The sequence below is a fragment of the Glycine soja genome, chromosome 10 (genome assembly GCF_004193775.1).
Source record: "Glycine soja cultivar W05 chromosome 10, ASM419377v2, whole genome shotgun sequence".
In the NCBI taxonomy this organism is placed as follows: Eukaryota; Viridiplantae; Streptophyta; class Magnoliopsida; order Fabales; family Fabaceae; genus Glycine; species Glycine soja.
This window is the reverse complement of record NC_041011.1, coordinates 37,234,587-37,255,699: the sequence shown is the minus strand read 5'-3', so window position 1 is coordinate 37,255,699 and position 21,113 is coordinate 37,234,587. Positions and strand designations below refer to the sequence as shown.

At 34.2% G+C, this 21,113-nt stretch overlaps 1 protein-coding gene and 1 pseudogene across 1 annotated transcript; both read left to right on the top strand.

The window, feature by feature from the left end:
- The first annotated feature begins 11,438 nt into the window (after positions 1 to 11,438).
- On the top strand, positions 11,439 to 14,718 carry LOC114370990 (uncharacterized TPR repeat-containing protein At1g05150-like). The gene has a single exon (XM_028328390.1). It carries the CDS (start codon positions 12,021 to 12,023, stop codon positions 14,427 to 14,429), a length of 2,409 nt encoding a protein of 802 aa, XP_028184191.1. The 5' UTR covers positions 11,439 to 12,020; the 3' UTR covers positions 14,430 to 14,718.
- Positions 14,719 to 15,354: 636 nt separating this feature from the next.
- LOC114370991 lies at positions 15,355 to 18,353 on the top strand (annotated as a pseudogene).
- Positions 18,354 to 21,113: the final 2,760 nt, after the last annotated feature.

Sequence of the window (21,113 nt, the reverse complement as noted above, 5' to 3'; positions counted from 1 at the left end):
TATAACCCTTCCATTTTGTGTTTGAAATTTTTTTGAAGTTGAGAAATTTTTCATAAATTATTTAATTAGAGTAATTTCTTTTAGAATAAAGTATGAATGTGTAGTTTAAGTTTAATAGAGCAAGCAAATAAATATTTTTATTTGTATCATTGACAAAATATTTAATTGAAGTAATAATTTTTTTTGTTAGACTAAAATTTGAAGGTAAAGTTTAAGTGTATTAATTTTTTGAATTAGAATTTTTATTTTAAAATTATTATGAGTAATTATTTGTTATCCTCTTTGTTCATGGTTAATGTGGCTTAGAAATTTGACGTGTGACCCTCCCGGTTATAAACTTTTGTTGATACTATTTGTGAGTTAAAAATATTTAGAGGTGACTCTTCAAGTTTTTGAAGTTAAGGAATTTTTTTGAATTATTTAATTGGAGTAATAATTTTTTTGTTAGAATGACATATCAATGTCTAGTTTAAGTTTAATAGAGCAAGCAAATAGATTTTTTTTATTTTTATCATTCACAAAATATTTAATTGAAGTAATAATTGTTTTATTTAGAAACAAATTTTAACGTGAAGTTTAAGCTTATTAATTTTTGTAATTAGGTTTTTTACTTTGAAGTTATTTTAATAATGTTTAATTATTTGCAAGCCTTTGTTCATGGGTGGACAGGCCTTACAAATAATTACCTGATTCCCTTCTAGTTTTTTGAAGTTAGAATAAAATTTTAATCTATAGTTTAAGTTTAAGTTTAAGTTAGTAGATGAAGCAAGCAAATACACTTATTTATTTTAAAACTACTGTTGTTATGATTAATTATTTTTAATTTTGTTCATGTAGGTATATCATGAATTCAATCATTACAGTGTTGTATTTCAACGGAAGAGTATATGAAGACAATGATGGTGTAATATTTGAAGGCAGTAAAAAGGCGATTCAGATTAAACGCGGAATTAGTTTCAATGCTTTGAAAAAAATTGGAGATAAGGTAAAGTTAGAAAATAATGAAATTATTTTTACTATAACTTAGATTTTTAGTTTCAGGAAAATATGTTGCGTTGCAAATTTGTGATGACGAAGATGTTGAAACTATGATCGAAAGTTTTCAACAACAACAACAAATGTCAGTTCTAGAATTGTACGTAGAAAAGGATGTTGTTGGTGGTTCTATGTTTCATCCTGCAAATTCTGTTACGTCATGTGGACATAATGTATCTCATCATGAGTCGGAACTGCCAAGAAATATAAGCAATTTACATGATGATGAAGATGATGATGATGATTATCTTGCGTCTAACTCATACGTTGAAGAGTCTTTCGATGAAGATGATAGAGTTGATGAAATATCTGATACAGACGATGAAGTCACCGACATCGTTGAACCAGTTTCAATTGTTCACCCAACTGAAGGTAAATTTTATGAAATACAAAATTAGTTGAATACATCTATCTTTTTATGAGAATTGTATTTAATGGTAACTAAATACGAGTAGTTTGTTGACGTGATTTTTTTTTGAAATTATTAGGTGTACCAGGAATTCAAAATCCATTTTGGAATGATGCTTTGCATTATAATAATATCAATTGGAGTCATTCGGATGAGGAGGACATTTGAGGTTTGGACATGCCAACGACTTTTAATGTTGGACAAGAATTATATGATGGCATGGATTTTGACAGTAAAGATGTGGTAAAAAATGCACTGAAACAATATGTGATGAAGGTGCATCAAAGTTTTAAGGTTGTCGAAACGAAATCGCGCAAATATATCGTTTGTTGCCCCAACAACAGCGCAGAGTCTCCTTGCCCTTTGTATATGAGGGCAATTTTATCTAAAAAAACTGATGCATGGAAAGTGACACAATGGGGTGGACTGCACACATGTCTAAATATGACTATGACACAAGACCATGAGAAACTTGATTCAGATTTAATTGCGACTTGTGTAGTAGGTACGCTTTTTATGTTCATATTATCCTACTTTTGTGTTATTTGTTATTTGAATTACAGGCATGATCAGAGAAGATCCATCAATAAAAATTTCTTTGATTCAAGAAAGGATAAGTAGTGAATTTTCCTATAAGGTTTCATATAGAAAAGCATGGATGGCGAAACAAAAGGCGATTGCAATTGAATATGGCGATTGGGAAGAGTCATATGCAAAACTTTCGTCATGGCTAACACACATGCAAAATCATTCTCCTGGCTCTTACTTTCAAATACTACATGACGATTTTATTGTTGGTAATAGGATGAGTCGCAAACATTTATACGGAAAATACTGTGGGACCCAATTAATGGCCACATCACAAGATGGAAATGGTAGTGTTCTTCCTCTAGCATTCGTCGTGGTCAAAGGTGAGACGTTAACAGTATGGTCATGGTTTTTGGCCCACTTGCATGAACACGTCACAGATAAGAATGGAATTTGTCTAATATCTGATCGTCACGCGAGTATAAAGTCTGTTGTCGCTAACGAAGCACTTGGTTGGCAACCTCCCCACGGTTGTCATGTGTACTGCATCCGACACATAGCGAGCAATTTCAATCGCAAATTCAACAATGTGAAACAAAAAGAGATGTTCAAGAAATTGGGTAAGGTTTATTTTATACATGAAGTTAATTTGAGTTTCATATCTACCTACAACTTTTGATGGTAACAAATTTGATGCAGCGTACACGCCTTGCAAGCATGTGTTTGATCAAAACTTAGAAAATTTCGTCAATTGAGTCCAGCCATAGCGACATGGATTGATCACATTTCAAAGGAAAAATGGAACACGGCTTACGATACATCTGGACGAAGATATGGTCACATGACAAACAACCTCTCAGAATGTGTGAATAAGGTGTTGAAAGATTGTCGCAGCATTCCAATAACAGCGTTGGTCAAGTCAACTTATAGTAGGTGTCGAAAGTACTTTGTTGATCGTGGTCGCCAAGCCCAAAGACAATTAAACGAAGGCCAAGTATATTGTTCTAAGCTTGTTAAAGAACTTAGGAAAAATCAAGAACAACCTTGTTCGCACATCGTTCGCGTGTATGATATCCACTCGACAAGGTTTGAAGTAGAGGAGACCTTCAATACTATAACGCAACGTGGCGGACAAAAATGGGCAGTTAACTTGAATGACCATTATTGTCAATACGGAAGGTATTCTGCACTTCACTATCCATGTTCACACATTATTGCAGCTTGTGGTTACGTGAGCATGAACTACTACCAATATATAGATGTTGTTTACACAAATGAGCACATCTTAAAAGCATACTCCACACCGTGGTGGCCTCTTGGGAATGAAGCGACAATTCCTCCTTCTGATGATGCATGGACACTTATCCCTGACCCAATTACAATTCGTGCGGAAGGTCGGCCAAAATCAACAAGGATAAGGAATGAGATGAATTGGCTGGAACCATCTGACCACCGACAAAAATGTAGTAGATGTGGAGCAGAAGGGCACAATAAGCGCCGATGTCCAATGCAATCTGACCGTGGGAGTAATTCATTTAATTGATTTATGTATGTTAGATGAGTGACTTGTATTGGTTGAGGTTTTGTTCAATGTATTTACTTTGTGGTGTTTAATGAAATCGCCAGTTACTTATTTTTGAATGTGTACTTTTGTCAGGAAATTTATACATTACTTATTTTCAAAATTGTATCTAAAGAATAACTATCTACAATGTTGTACTTAACGGTATTCAGATTGATACTAAAGGACAACTATCTACAATGACAAACTATGTTTAGGGTTTAGGCCTTAGGGTTTAGGGGTTAAGGTTTTGGGTTTAGTGTTTATGGTTTAGGGTTTAGGATTTAAGCCTTAGGGTTTAGGGTTTAGGGTTTAAGCCTTAGTGTTTATGGTTTAGGGTTTATGTCTTAGGGTTTAGGGGTTAGTGTTTTGGGTTTTGGGTTTTGGGTTTAGGGTTTAAGCCTTAGGGTTTAGGGGTTAGGGTTTAAACCTTAGGGTGTAAGGTTTAAGGTTTAAGCCTTAGGGTGTAGGGTGTAGGGTGTAGGGTTTAAATAAAATTACTCCAGATTCAGATGCATCTAATGAAATAAAATTACATTTAGAAGTTGAAATGAATGGAGTGGATCAATCCAGGTTGAGTGACATTAATTATATTCTTTTGTCTACCTTAGTGCACATATGCCATTTGTGTTCATCGTTAGTTAGAAACATTAGTTATTTTCTTTAGTCTACCTTAGTTGTTTTTTTAACTTTATTTATTATTATAGGTTGATGTGCGACATAACCTGTATCCATTAGTAAGCCTTAATAAACTGCATACGATAGATTAAATGTCAAATTCAAATGAGAAATATACAACAACATATTTAAACAGAGACATGCAAATCATTCATTTTGGTGTCCGTGATGCCGTGAGGATGCGCCACATGGTCGATCCCATCTTCGTGCTTGACGATCAAGATTTCTTCTGCCCCGATGTCTCCCCGCTTCTTCTTCGTCAGCCTCAGCAGAAAATTCGTGACGCAAATCAACACCTAATAAGTCACCCATATTAGGTATTGGTCCCGGTACATTCCATTGTGTACCTAATGGGGCATTAGGTGTTGGAATTGGGCCATGATATTGCTGTGAAGGGGTCATAGTCGGCCATGAAAAATGAGGATGCGTTTCCGCAACACCATCGAATGAATGCTCGCTTGCAGAAATATCAGTGTGATGACCCTAAAAAGGATACTGATACATCTATGTCGGATACTAAGCAAATGTTTATGGCGTATAATACATTTCATGGCCACGCTCCGCCATTTGTTGGGAATATTCTTCCGCTTCAACAGCCTCCCTTCGTCTGCCTATGCCCTGAGTTTCAACACTTGACTGAAGAATGTGAAACTCTGGTGCTGAAAATTGACACTCTGATGCAGGACCATGTGGCACAGGCTCAATGATTCTCTCTTGCTCTTTGGATAAAATCGTAATTTTCTCCACATAAGGCACGAGATCATCAACTGTCCATGTATTCCTCCATTGAGGAGACACCATGTATTGTAATGTCTCCGCAATTTCAGCCTGCAATTATTATGGTCAGAAAATTAATGCGCATCATTAAAAAAAACATTTAAAGTTAAATATTGAAAAAACAAAAAAATACCAATGTAGCTGTGTTTGCATTTTGTGGGTCAACAAACATCTTTGTCTTTTGCCTATACCAGACCATGTAGTCGGAGTTAAAGCTCAATAGGCCCTCTTGTTGGGGATATGCGTCGACCCTAAAAACATGACGATTGTTCCACTGATCAATCATTGGGGCGAACAATTGCCCCCAATTTTCGTCATGTTTCCCTTTGAGTGTTATGCCATGAATGTTCAAGGGCTGCGAATGAGACTCTAGAATTGGTTGCTGCATTCCAAATTGTCTCAATACTGTATCCGGTTGGTGCCACTCAATAACTTGAAAACAAATTAGTGGCACCACCGCGCACCACGCGACACTTCCGACTACACAAATGGGAGGCAACAATGATATAACAGTTGTTGTGTAAGGCTCCCACACAAACTGCATATAACAACATAGTTGTCAGCATTTTAGTAAAATAACACATATTATTTTTTATTTTACAAATACAATACCATATTCTTACCTCATGACGTTTCATAATATCCAACTTGCGACGAAAAACTCTCACATCATCATTGCCGATATGTTGATTTCCACGTCGCAGCCACCTACAAAGATTAAAATTTAATATACCCTAAAATCATTTATTGTTTTGAAATGAAAGACGCTTTTAAAAATGACTAACCTGTGCCCGAGTGGTTTATTTTCTACTTGGGAAGGAGTCATCTTTGGAGCCAAAGTTATACATCGTTCCCATGCCCACATTTGTAGTAAGATGCACATACCTCCGATTGATTTAGTTTTATAATCGGTAGCACTGCACATCTCTCTGTATAGAAAAGCAAGTACAGCAGGTCTCCATACATATGTGCTATAGTCTCCAAAGTCACATAAAAATTGAAGGTACCTTAGCGAAACTTCGTTACTGCTTTTGTCAATGAACAAGACACCTCCAATGAATCTTAGTATCCATGCACGGGCAAACCTTCCTACTTGTTTTTCGTCGTCGTGGTTATTTATTTGTGTAAAATGGTGAGCCAACCAACTTAATTTAACCACACTACCTTTAATTTCACCTTCTTGTGGTCTGACTCCCAATAATTCCTCACATAAATCAGCCCAATTAAGATTTGTTGGACCGATTAATGGTAAACCATCCACACGTAGACCTAACAATATAGAGACGTTTTGAAGAGTAATAGTACACTCTCCGCATCTCATGTGAAACGTATGTGTTTTCGGCCTCTATCTTTCTATCAAAACACTAATTAATGAGACATTTATTTTTAAGTATTCCATCTTCATAATCCAGTAAAAACCAGATTGTCGAAGGAAAGGAAAAATTTGCTCTGATATTTCTTCTTCCCCTTGATAAGTGGGGACAACTCGTCTGATGTGTAATTTGTGGTCTTCTTCCCCATTCCAAACATGTTCTGAAACATGCTTAGCTTGCATCCATAATACGTCACTATCGATCGGGCCAGACTTAATTTTAATATTTGATGGACATGACGACGAAGGAAAATTTACGTGTGTGAAATGTCTAATATTACAATTATGTCATTGATACTGCAAAATAAAATATAATACAATAAATTCACAAAATAATTTATACATTATTTCTACATAATATAAATAAAACTAGACACATTTATAAAAACGTTATTAAATATATAAAAATAAATTTGTAATAAATAATACAATATATACATTTGAATTTTTATATTTTAATAACAAAATATATTATACAAATAATCAATTTTGAATATATTCTACAGATAAATTAAAATACATGTGAAGACAAATTTAAATAAATAACAAAATATATTATATAAATAATAAAATTGAAATATATTCTACAAATAATTTCAAATACATACACGCAAATAAATTAAAATAATTAACATAATATATTCTACAATTGACAAAAAAAATTAAATCAAATATGGACTAACAAATAAATTAAAATACAAACAAATATTGAAATGCAAAAGTTAATTTAAACAATATATATTCAAAAATAATAATAATGTACAACGTACCATATATTTAATAACGTAAATTACCTAAAACAAATAATATTAACCTACAGACTAAAATTAACACTATCCTATCATATATATATATAACATTCAAACTAAAAATAATTAACTTAAATAACATACAAAATTATAATTAAAACTAACACTACCCTATCACATATATATATATATTTAAAATTGTACTATTTATATATAACATACAAAATTATAATACTAAAAAGGCAAATTTACGTGTGTGAAATGTGTAATATTACAATTATTTATTTGCATGTAAAGTGCTTAATATTATAAAAACTAAAAATTTACGTGTGCCTAAAATTTACAAATATATACCTAAAGCTAATATTAACTTGTGCCTAATATTACTTAAGCTAATATCCTAACTTTAGAATATCTATTAATACATAAAAATTAAGAACAAAATACCTACTAATATTAATTAACCAAAGTTTAGAATACCTATTAATACTAACAGAATATATAAATCTTATTTAGGTGTGCCTAAAAAAAAAAACTACAAATTTACGTGTGCCTAAAATTTACAAATATATACCTAAAGCTAATATTAACTTCTGCCTAATATTACTACAACTAATATTATTTCGTGTGCCTCACTAAAATATCATACATATATATATCACACATATAATATCTAAGAATATATACAACAACCAAATAATATTTTCATACTAACTAACCTAACATTGGAATATCTATTAATACATAAAAATTAAGAACAAAATACCTACTAATACTAACTAACCTAAGCTTAGAATAACTATTAATACTAACAAAATATATAAATCTTATTTACTAAAATCACTTACCAGGAATTATGGAGGACAAAGGGCACACATGAAACTTCAAGGAAGCACAGGAACCACACACTAAAGGAGAAAATGAGCAGCTCAACAACTACAACTTGAAGAGGAGAAGTGTAGATAAATTACGTTGATGAAGCTTTTTTTTATAGGAGAAAATGTAAAGGAAGCAACGATAATCCTCTGCATTTTCACGTTCAAAAACACTGCATTTTCACGTTGCCCTAGCCTGAAAACACTGCAAGCCCTAGCCTGAAAATTGCAGCCCTACTCCATGAAACACTGCAAAAGCACTGTGCATGCTGAACCTGTCTTCACGTGACTCCACGTCATGCTTCTCACCAATGGGAGCAGCGAGACAACATCCACGTCAACTGTCTCGTCATTGGCCATGGCGGTACCATCTTCACGTGATGCTTCTCGTCAATGGGAGCAGCGAGACAGCGTCCACGTCAACTGTCTCGCCATTAGCAATGGCGGCACCCTCCAGGTCAGCATGCTTCTCGCCATTGATAATGGTGGCACCCTCCAGGTCAGTATGCTTCTCGCCATAGGGGATGGCGACACAGGTATATCGCCAATGCTGCTAGCGGCATCCATGGAAAAATAGACCCCTTTTACAAATACTTTTAAAAGGAACCCTGTTTGATAAATAGTTTCTAAAAGGGTCCCTGTTGTCTAGTAAATTTGCCTTTTATTTCTTTCCTATAAGTACAAGAGAAAGCCTCCAACAACAAATAGCACCAGAGCTAAACACGTACAATGAACCGCAAATAATAGCACGTGTCAGTATCTCTCAAACATGCTCATTATGTCATTGTCTCACCTCCTCGTTGTGTTTTTTTGGTGAGTTTCTAGTCATTGTATTTTTTGAACTATTTCTCCTCGCTGTTTGTTTTAGCCAACATTACCAAATAAATTGTATCTTGGTATCCAGAACTATTTCTCCTCGCTGTTTGTTTTTGAACTAGTCATTGTATCTTGCTCATTATGTCCAATGGATTTTTCACCCCTCCATCCCAACCCATTAGACAAAAAAAAAAAAAAAAATTTGCCCAGGTATCCAGAAAAGGAATAATGTACATCTTATTTGTTGTATTTGGACTGGAAATATACAAGAAAACAACATGAAGCGGATGAATATTTACCAGTGTTATAATGAAAAAAATGGATTAAGTGAGTTTTTAATTTCTAAATTTTTTTAAAATTCGATTTTTAGTCTTTAAATTTTTGTTTAACTAGTGAAGTCTTTTGACTTTTTTTCACTAAAATTTTAGTCTCTAAACTTTTGTTCGACTGATCAATTCCCTTTAACTTTTAGAAATTTTAATTTTAAGTTCCTAAACAAAAATTTGAATTTATTATTTTTATTCATTGAGATCTCAAGTACTAAAAATCGAATTGTTCATAATTTTAGGAACTAAAAATCTTAATTAGAAAAAGTTGAGAGACATTGACGATTTAAACAAAAATTTAAGGAGTAAAAACTTTAATAAAAAAAAGTTAAGGGAGCTTGATTAGTTAAACAAAAATTTAGGAACCAAATTAAATTTCAAAAAATTTAAAGAACTAAAAATTTAGTTAAAAAAATTCAAATAAAACTATCAAAATGTTAATAACTAATATTCATCATAGTTAAAACTTGATTGGGAATCAGTCTAATAACTGGCTTCCGCCGAAGACTTATATGATGGAGCAACTCTAAAATTGTTTATAGGGTGACTTTGTTTAAATTTAAGAAAAAAATTATTATAAAAATCCATTTTTAAAATAGTGTTTTTTAAGAAGCAAATAGGAGTTGCTTTTTAAAAAAATAGTTTAGATAAACGTATAAAAAAGTAAAAACTGTTTATTTGACTAAAATATACTTTTAAAAAAAATAATTAAACAACCATCTCCTAAGTGTGATTGGTAATACATTTGATTTTGTACTCAACTTGGTTTCTTGAAACAAAAATAGTTGTTTTTTGTGATGATTTTAATGTGATTTTGCACTTAACGTAGTTTCTCAATGTATAATCAAATACTCACTTAAAACTTAAAATTATGAGACTAGTTACAAAACTAAGAAATTTTATGAAAATTAACTAGTTAAAATGTGATTGGATTGTGGTTTGAAGCATCCAAAATAAGCATTCCTACTCGTTGAAGCACTAAACGCAAATGTAACTCTTTGTTATTAGATTTGAATATGTTTTTTTATAATTGTAATATATTTGTTTTCCAGTTTATTACCTAAAAAATAAGTTATTTTTTTTCTTCTTCTCAATTTTATCTTTATTATTTTATTTAAAATTTTATTTTATCCTTTATTCTATTTAAAAATCTTATTATCTTTTTTATTCAGTTGTATGACAAAACTTTTTATTTCATTTTACGTTCTTACCTGCACAAAATATTAAAAACGTCAATTGTCATCGATACACCATTTGATTTCTTAAGATTATAAATTATTTAAGTCATATTAACTTTTATAATTATTTGGTAGTCATACAAGTGAGTGAGACATACATATTGAAGTTCTTATTGTATAAATAAAAAATAAATGTTTAAGAAAAATTATTAAAAAAAATACTTTTTTTGTTTTAAAATAATATTATTAATAAATTATTTAAATGTTAAAAAATGATTTTAAACAATATAATTCCAATAAAATTTATTTAATTTAATTTAAATTTTCCAAAACAATGAAAAATTTAATTTTATCATTTTTTATAATACAATATTTTAGAAAATATTATCCTACTTTTTAAGATGATAAATTATTAAAAATAAAATTTAAATATTAAAAAGGTTAAATATATTATTTCACTTCATTTCACATTAATCAATTAACTTATTAGTTAATTTTATTAAACACCTTCAATTAAAACTTTTATCTAATTTATTAAATAATTTTACTAAACAAATCCTAATTTGAATTCCAATATTTGTTCAAAACTATGATATAAATTATTTATCATAAATTTAAAACATAATTTATATATTAAATTTTATTTATTTGTTCTGAATTCTAATTATAATATAATTTATATATTTAAAACTATTTATTTATATAAAATAAATATTTATTCTATAAAATACACAAACTCAAATATTAATTTTCATCGAATTCAGGGACAAAATATATTTGTTTTCTCTTTTGAAATAATGCAATGATTGGCGTAAATCAAAATATTTGTAGCTTTAATACTATGTTATTTGCAGTCGAAAGTTTGATTGACAGATGTATTTGTTACCAACCCATAATCATTACTTAACTCAAATTAACTAATTAAGCCCCACCAACATCAAATATCCAGCAATATAATCACATAAACTAAAAGAAAAATAAATTAAAATTGATATATATATATATATATATATATATATATATATATATATATATATATATATATATATAGAGAGAGAGAGAGAGAGAGAGAGAGAGAGAGAGAGAGAGTATGTGTGGGAGAGTGCTATTTCTTCTTCAATTTCTTTACAGCTGAGCAGAGATTGACAAATCAAAAACCATAATAACGATAAACAGACAGCTAAATAATGGTGCAAACTAGGTCCCAAATCAACTCCTACTGATTTCTAAAAAAGAAATGTAGGGTTTTCAATTTCAAACCCTAAAACAAAATCATAGCCTTTGGAATTGGTCCCATCAATCCCTTTAGCTCCCACCCACACACCCCACACCCATCATCACCAACAAACAAGTCCTTCCCCTGCCCTAACACGAACCCCAAATCTCATCAAAAGATTCGAAACACAACACAAAACACAAATTTAGGGTTCCAAAATTTCCAATTTCTAAAACCGTGCCCCCTTTCAAATGGTCCCTCTGAGTAGTAACCCCACAATACAACCAACTATCATCAACCACAAGTAACCCCTTCTGACTCCAATCCCAAATCCTAATTACCCCAAAACAACTCATTGGGGTTCCAATTTCAAACCCTTATTAAATAAAAAAATTAAGTTTTATTTTATTTTTATTTTTCTTCTTCCCTCAAACACAAAAACCTCACTGGCACCGACCCATCATAGTTTTCACCTCCAAGCTTCGATTTTGACTCCGGAAATGGCGACGAGGGGCACCAGATCGGAGAAGGTTCGGCGAATTTTCAACCAATTCGACGCGAACCGTGATGGGGGTCTCAACCGCGAGGAAATGGCGTCGCTGGTGGGTGCTGTGAACCCTAGGGTGAAATTCAGCGACGAACAAATCAACGCGATCCTTGATGAGGTGTTCCGAACATACGGCGAATTCATCGACGGCGACAAGGGTCTCACGTACGAGGGTTTGTTGCGCACGTACGACGACGGCGCCGGCGACGTCGACCGTGACTTCGACGCGCTCGGCCTCGACCTCGTCGCCGCTGACGCCGCGAAGGAGCCCCTCGCGGCGTTGGAGGCGTCGTCCTCGTCGATTGTCGACGAGAGGATGGCGGTGGAGACGCAGAAGAAGCAGCGGACGGCCGCCTGGGCCGTGTCGCCGAACCACGGGATCGTGTTCGACGAAACGTGGAAGATTGTGGACGATTTGGAGCTTCTTGTGAAGAGGCTGAAGGTGAAGCAGTCCAAGGAAGGTGGGAAATTGAAGAATGACAACTTTGACGCGTATTCGGATGCCGGCTGGTCGCGCGAATTGGGGCCTTCGGCGGAGATTTCGGAGAAGAGAGTGATGTGGGAGGAATCAGGGCATGATTATGCAGTGTTTTTGAAGGAATTGGGAGGGTTGAGAGGGAGGGCTGATGGTGCTAGGTCAAGAGAAGAGGCATTTGATGGGCACATGGCAATTGGGAGGGTTTTGTATGAGCACCAGTTGTTTAAGGAGGCATTGGTTAGTTTCAAGAGGGCTTGTGAGTTGCAGCCTGTGGATGTGAGGCCTCATTTTAGAACAGGGAACTGTTTGTATGTTCTTGGCAGGTACAAGGAGGCCAAGGAGGAGTTCCTCTTGGCTCTTGAGTCTGCTGAGGCTGGAGGGAACCAATGGGCTTACTTGCTACCCCAGATTTATGTCAACCTCGGCATCGCACTCGAGGGTGAAGGGCTGGTTTTGAGTGCCTGTGAGTATTATAGGGAGGCTGCGATTCTTTGTCCCACACATTTTAGAGCTTTGAAGCTCTTAGGTAGTGCTCTTTTTGGTGTTGGGGAGTATAGGGCCGCGGTGAAGGCATTGGAGGAGGCAATATTCATGAAGCCGGATTATGCTGATGCGCATTGTGATTTGGCCTCGGCGTTGCATGCCATGGGTGAGGATGAGAGGGCGATTGAGGTGTTTCAGAAGGCTATTGATTTGAAGCCTGGTCATGTTGATGCGCTTTATAATTTAGGTGGGTTGTACATGGACCTAGGTAGGTTTCAGAGGGCTTCTGAAATGTATACTAGGGTTTTGGCTGTGTGGCCAAACCATTGGCGAGCCCAGCTGAACAAGGCGGTGTCGCTGCTAGGAGCTGGGGAGACTGAAGAGGCCAAAAGAGCTTTGAAAGAAGCATTGAAAATGACGAATAGGGTTGAGCTGCATGATGCAATATCTCATTTGAAGCAGCTGCAGAAAAAGAAGACCAAACCTAGTAATGGGGGTGCTTCCGGGGAGGCATCCTTTGTTATTGTTGAACCATCTAAGTTTAAGGTAGTTGGAGATAAGACTACGGGGAGGCAGGAGCTAGCCACTGCCTTGCAAATCAGAGCGCTTCAGAGGGTTGCTCGGTTGAGTCGTTGCAGCGTGGAGCTTTTGAAGAAGGAGATGAGCGAACGTGATGTGCCGGTGTCCTATTCTGGTAGTGGAGTTCCTGAAAAGTCCATCCGGAAGCCGAGTTTGGAAGAAATTCTTCACAGATTACTCAATTTTCTGAAGCCTGAGACTTTTCAAGGGGCTGTAAAAGCCATAAATGAGAGGATTCTTTCTGTTTTGGATGAGAATGGTTCAGGCAGGCTGGATCTGGGAATGTTTTTTGCTATTCTTGCTCCTATTTGTGGCGGTCCTCCGGATAGACGCAAAAGGGTTGCCTTTGATGCACTTTTGTGGCGTCCTATGAACGAAGACGGTGCTAATATTAGGAAATTTGATGCCACTTTATACATCAAGTTGTTAAGGGCAGTTTATCTTCCTAGCCAAGGGGTTAGTGAATTAATGGAGGTTCGTGGAGATTCGGACACTTCAATGGTGTCTTTCTCTGAGTTTTTAGTTATGTTTGACGATCCAGATTGGGGTTTTGGCATCATGCCTACTCTGGTGAAGCTTGAAACCGGGGATAGAAACAGGCATGGTGACACGGTATGCTCGGTTTGCCGCTACCCAATTATTGGTTCTCGGTTTAAGGAGATAAAATCTCATTTTAGTTTGTGTAACCAATGCTACAGTGAGGGAAAGGTGCCTTCTTCATTTAAGCAGGATGAGTACAGATTTAAAGAGTATGGAAGTGAGGGTGAAGCCATGAAAGATAAGTGTATGTGCTTCAGTTTGCAATTCCATAATGAAAAGTAGATAGTGGCATTCGATTTTTTGTCTTTTGATTTTTTTGTTCTACTATCTTGTATTATCCCATCTTGTTTATCCTAGCTTTTCAGGTGTGAATGTGATTATCTCTAGCTCATGATTTCACCAGGCATTTTGGCCCCTTGTTTAATAATTGTTTCAGGTGGTGCTTCACTGCTCTTTAGTAACTGTTTATAGACATTGTAAAACCTTTAACCTCCGTGACAAACATTTGTGTTTATCATGCTTCTTTTTATCCCTCCATTCTCTGTTTTGTATGAAGCATTTATCTTTTGACACATGAAGCCTGAAAAGTAAGTCTAGAGTACTGTGATTCTAACTTTCAATTATATTTGTAGTATTCAACGGAGGAGTGGTCAATTTTTCCACCTTGTTACGTTAGATTTTGTTTATACGCTTTAAGTACCATGAGTACAATACATTCAATGGTTTATATTTCACCTCAATTTTAATCTGTCAGTACATTTAACTCTGCTTTGAACTTTCATTTGTTTCCATATGGTTAATTTGATGTGATGCAATGAGAGTATACAAGAATTTTGAACAGTAGGGACTTTGCGGTTTTGTATTTATATATTCACGAATTTTTCCATCTCTTCATCCATCTCTTCATCAACAGTACAATCAGTGGCGGTTCTACCATGCGGCCAGCAGGGGCATATGCCCGGGCTCAGCTAGGCATTTTTTTTGGTTACAAGCCCAATATTTTTTTATTAGTCTTAAAAAACAAATAAAATTTAAAAAAAAAGAAAGAGGAAAAAGGAAAAAGGAAACGGAAAGTTTCCGTCTCTCCGAATCCAGCAGTGGGCAGTTCCTCCAACTCCCTCCGTCGCCGCCGCCTCCCTCCTCCTCTCCTCTGTGTCTTCTCTTCCCTCCATTGCCGACTCCTTCTATTTCCTCCTCTCCGCGCCGTCGTCGCCGTCTTCTCTTCCATAATCCCATAGCAGCCGCAGGTAAGGTAAGTTAGGAAAAATAAAAGTGATTAAGATGGAAAGTGTTTTTGTTTGTTGTGATACTTCCGTGTTCTTTAATTTTTCTTCCATTTTTCAAGTGTGAACAGTGAACTCATAGAGTCATAGTGGACACTTTTTCTTTTTCTTCCCCACTAAGAGCACGTTTATTGAAGAAGAAAAAGTCATATTTTATTCCCTTTTTTTTTTGCTTTTCTAATATGGAAAAAAGCTTAGAGGAAAAGACTTTTGATTGCTTAAGTTAATAATTTCTTTTTGGTCTTTTGTGTTGCACTACATACATGGTTGCAATTTGCAAAAGAGTTTTCTAATATATCAATTGCAAACACTAAAATTTTCTTTGCTACAATTTTGTAACTATTTTATCTTTATTTCAGATATGAGGAGATTTTTGGTTGATAGAGAAAATATTGAGAATGTGAATGTTGTGCAACCGGAAGCTGAATTAGAACCACCACTTAATAATGTGGTTAATGAGTTTAATCCAAATGAGATTGTGCGTGATCCAGGTCGTAGGAAACAAATTAATGAGTATGCTCCGGATATTCAAGACCAAGTGAGGAGGGCATATATATTGAAGGGTCCAATGCAACCAGATTTGTCAAACTTTCCTCGTACTCAATTTGGAAGTGTTAAAAGAGCATTTAGTAAATCATGGTATAAGAATTATACATGGTTAGAATACAGTGAGATAAAAGATGCAGCTTATTGTTTTTATTGTTTTCTATTTAAGCAACCCGGGAGGGCCGAGCACTTTGGTTTTGAAGTCTTCACTAAAAGCGGATATAGAGATTGGAAGCATGCATCTCAAGGCTTGAAAGGTCATGTTGGTAGTCATAATAGTTTGCACAACTCATGTGTCAAGCACTACAATGATTATAATAATCAAAGACAAAGTGTGACAAGTAAGTTTGCTAAAGCAACCAAGGAATCAGAAGAATTGTATAAGATTCGTTTGACTTGTTCTTTAGATTGTTCAAGATATCTCATAGCACAAGGCATGGCTTTCCGTGGCCATGATGAATCCTCTACTTCGCTAAATAAGGGCAATTTTAGAGAGATGGTAGATTGGGTAAAATCTCAGAATGAACAAGTGAGGGATGCTTTTGACCGTGGTGGAAAAAATTGCAAAATGACTTGCGGTGACATTCAAAAGGAGCTTGCAACGTGTTGTGCACATGAAGTTACCAAGGTGATTATGGAAGAGCTTGGTGATAGACAATTCTCCGTGCTTATTGACGAGTCACGTGATATATCCGTCAAAGAGCAAATGGCGGTGATGTTGAGGTTAGTAGTTGTATTTTCCAATTTCCAATTTTCATTACCTATTACTCTCTATGCCGCCAAGTAAACTGGTTGAATTTGTTTTAGGTTTTTGAATGACAAAGGGAATGTTGTGGAACGATTTATTGCTCTACATCATGTCACAGATACTTCATCTAAGTCATTAAAGGATGCTCTTTATGGTATTCTTGATAAGTACACATTATCTATTTCAAGGATACGAGGGCAAGGATATGATGGAGCTTCAAATATGAGAGGTGAATTTAATGGTTTGCAAAGAAAAATTCTAGATGAAAATCCTTATGCTTTCTATGTCCATTGTTATGCTCACCGTTTGCAATTGGTTGTTGTGTCTGTTACTAGTAGTTGCTCATCTATTCATGATTTCTTTGAGTACATCACCTTGATTGTGAATACAACAAGTGCATCTTGTAAGAGGAGGGATGCTTTGACAGAGGCACAACACAGATATTTTAAATAAACTTGAGAGTGGTGAGATATCTAGAGGAAGGGGCTTACACCAATCATCTAGTCTCACTAGACCCGGGGATACTAGATGGGGTTCACATCATACTACATTGCTTCGTTTGGATCAAATGTGGTCCTTCGTGTTAAAGGTGCTTAGTATGGTTGATGAAGATGGACGTGGACCATCTCAAGCAGCAGGTTTGATAGAAAAAATGGAGAGCTTTAAATTTGCTTTTATTTTGAGGTTAATGTTAAAGTTGTTTGGTATCACAAACGAGCTTTCAAATGTATTGCAAAGAAAAGATCTTAATATTGTGAATGCCATGGAATTAGTTGATGTTGTCAAAGCTCGGTTGGGCACAATGAGAGAGAGTGGCTGGAATAATTTTTTTGCCGATGTCCAAGGATTTTGTGTAGCTAAAAGTATTCCGGTACCAAATATGGATGACGAAATACCGGTTCGGGGTCGTTCAAGAGCAGAAGGGAGGACTATCACTAATCTTCATCATTACCGTGCAAAGATTTTTTATGTTGCTATTGATAAAATATGTGTGGAGATAGATCACCGCTTTAGTGAAGGAAGTAACATTATACTTGATTGCTTCTCATGTCTTGACCCCAAGAACTCTTTCTCCAAGTTTGATGTTGATAAGCTTGCTCGTCTTGCTGATATTTATCATGCAGACTTTTCTGATGATGACCGAGGAACAATTAGGGATCAACTTGAAACTTATGTGCTTCAAGTGAGAAGAAATGCTTCTTTTTCCACTTGTGAAGATGTTCAAAGTTTGGCTATGAAGATGGTTCAAACTGAGAAACATTTGGTATTTCCATTGGTTTATAAACTTATTGAGCTAGCTTTGATATTGCCGGTGTCGACAGCATCCGTTGAAAGAGCTTTTTCATCAATGAAGATTATCAAGTCTAAATTGCGCAATAAGATCAACGATGTGTGGTTCAATGACTTGATGGTATGTTACACCGAGCGGGAGATATTCAAGTCGCTTGATGATATTGATATTATTCGAACATTTACCGCAAAGAAGTCTCGGAAAGGACACTTGCCTCGTAATTTTATTTAACCCGCTATTGTAAGATTATGTTTATCTCTTTTATTTTAAACTATATTCTTGTTGACAAAATGACGAGTCTCTTTTATTTTGATTGATTACTATTTACATATTATATACAATGTGAATTTACTATCTTTAAATTTTTCTGGCTCCGCCACTGAGTACAATATGACAGAACATCTATCTGTGTTTTTATCTGTTATTTCTTTCTCTGGTTAATTTTGGTGTAATTCACCGAGAGTATATATACATTAAAAATTTCGAGTACTAGGTACTATGGTTTTGTATTATAAGTTCACAAAAGTTTTATCGTAAAATTAAGGTTTTCTTGATTGAATCCAAGGTAAAAAACGATATACGGAGTTCTTTATATTATTTTTATCAACTTTTTAACATCAAATAATGACATTTTTTCAAAAACTTTGTAACATATTTTTAGTGGAGGCTATTGAAAAACAAAAGTGTGATTTGTGTTGAAGTGATTAAAGATTTGTAAACAGAAAAATGGTGGAAATGGGGTTGAGTCAGTTAACATGAGATTGGTATTCGAGTTTGATGTGTCAATATCGCAAACATTAGCAACAAAGTCCTATGTTAGATTCACAGGTACGACGACAAGGACAGGATGGGAATAATATAGTGAATTTTCACGTGTATAAGAAACAAAAAAAATGCAGATGTGGCAGTGGGAATATACATGAGGAGATAAAGACAGAAAGAAGGGTATGCAGAGTTGAGTAAATGCTGTTTGAATAATTGAATTTATGTAATTTTCCTTGTTGGACTGATATGGCTTATACTGAAAAGTAAAAATTTTGGTTTCGAGTTTCAATCTTATCAAATATAAAAATGATTATTTTTTTATTAATCAATATTAATTGTTAATTGTTAATTTTTTTAACAAAAAATTAAATTCCTGAACTTTCCTCTCTTTTTATTTTTTATTACTCAACCAATCTTATAATCTTATAACTCATTGTTGTTTCTAATTCTAACTAAGAAACACGTGAATCCGGTAGGTGATACTAGGCATGGCCCCCCGCTCCCCGTTCTCGAACCTTACCCTGCTCTTCGTCCCTGTTCCCTGACTCCCCGCGGAGACATGCGAAAACCCTGTTTTACATTAAAAAATGTAAAAAAATTATAAAAAAATACAAATTTTTTTATTTTATCATAATTTTTCAACAATAATAAATTTAAGGTTTAATTCTAAGTTTTAAACATGACTAAAAATAGGGGTTTTCAAAACCGAACCAACCCAAACGGAAAACCGCAAAAAAAAACCGAAATCCAAATCAAACCGCGAGTTTTCAGATTAGTTTGGTTTTTTTTATAGAAACCGAGCGGTTTGGTTCGGTTTCGGTTTCTAGCTAAAAATCCAAACCAAACCGCATATTTACATATTATATATATTTTTTAATTTTTAGTTTAGTACGTGTGACATTACCCATTAGGTGTGGATTGCGTTTCAGTTTCACTATTTGCGTTTAACTTATTTTTGTGTTGCGTTTCACTTACACACTACTGACTACACAATTCACGTTTCACTTACCATTACCCTAAACCCTAATATTCTTCTTCTTCTTTCTACAAGCACTAGCGGGTAGTGGCGCACCTCAAAACCCTAACCTTACTAAGGATTGTTGCCTTTGATCTTGATGATAAGATTACTAATTAACTTACTAAGGATTGATTGTGTCATGTAGTATATAACTATATATATGTTGCTGGTTAGGGGAGATTTTCAGGAAAAAATTATTGTAGGGGAGATTTGCAAAAATTTATGTTTGATTAGTATGTGAAGGTGTTTGTATGACATGATTTGTTGTTCTAGTCAGAGTTATTCTAGGAAGCATGAATAGATTTGGATTTGGATTTGGATGACACATCTCCTTTACATTTTCAATTCAAAGATAATAGTACTGAGTACTGATTGAGTATTAAAAGAAATATTAATTCTTTGAATGTTTTAATTTCTGCAAAATGAAGAATGAAGGCTTGGATTGTTTGACATGCAATTATTGGAGACTAAGGATGAAGAATTGGAAGATTGGAATCATTATTCATATGTTTTTATGTTTTACTTGAATTATTGTTGTAGCAGATTTTTATGAATTACTTGAATTATTTGACTGTTTTATGTTTTTATACTTTATTTTCTTAAGGAATATTTAGATCTACAACATGTTAATTTTTATTATGATTATAAACAAGATTTTATAATTTTAAAAAAAAAAAAAACCGCCCAAACCGCACCGCATAGATTGGTTTGGTTTGGTTTGGATTTTATTTTTAAAAAAAAATCCAAACCGAACCAAACTGCATGTTAATTTATTGTTTGGTTCAGACGTAATTTTGAAAAAAAAAACCGCCCAAACCGCACCACGAACACCCCTAACTAAAAATACCAAAATAAATCAATAATAATAGTAATAACATCACACAAGCATAAAAGCATCTAAGAAATATCCAAGTACACATTAATGTTAAAGTATTACACAATAAAATAATAAAATTAGCATAACATTACAAGTCTTCATACAATAAATTAACATCATCATACTGAATCAAGTCTTCATACTTTCATCCAAGTGCAATGAAACATCTTCAACATCAAACCTACACAATGAAACATCTAAATATGTGTTTAGAAAATATAAAAAAGTCATGAATTAATATAATAAAATTTTCATACCGTTGGCGTTGTTGTGTCTGCATAGTCAACTATTGAGAAAAATTCCATCTTTGATTTTAAGGAACCTAATGACACAATTATACAATCATTAAAATAAATTAATTGCTTAGAAGAAAAATTTACAAGTAAAATTAAATTTATTACCTTCAATCTCATTACGCAACCAATCTTAAGAGCACAT

Bases quoted from the DNA above. Each gene is read 5' to 3' on its own strand.
- LOC114370990 (XM_028328390.1), top strand. From the start codon at position 12,021: ATGGCGACGAGGGGCACCAGATCGGAGAAGGTTCGGCGAATTTTCAAC.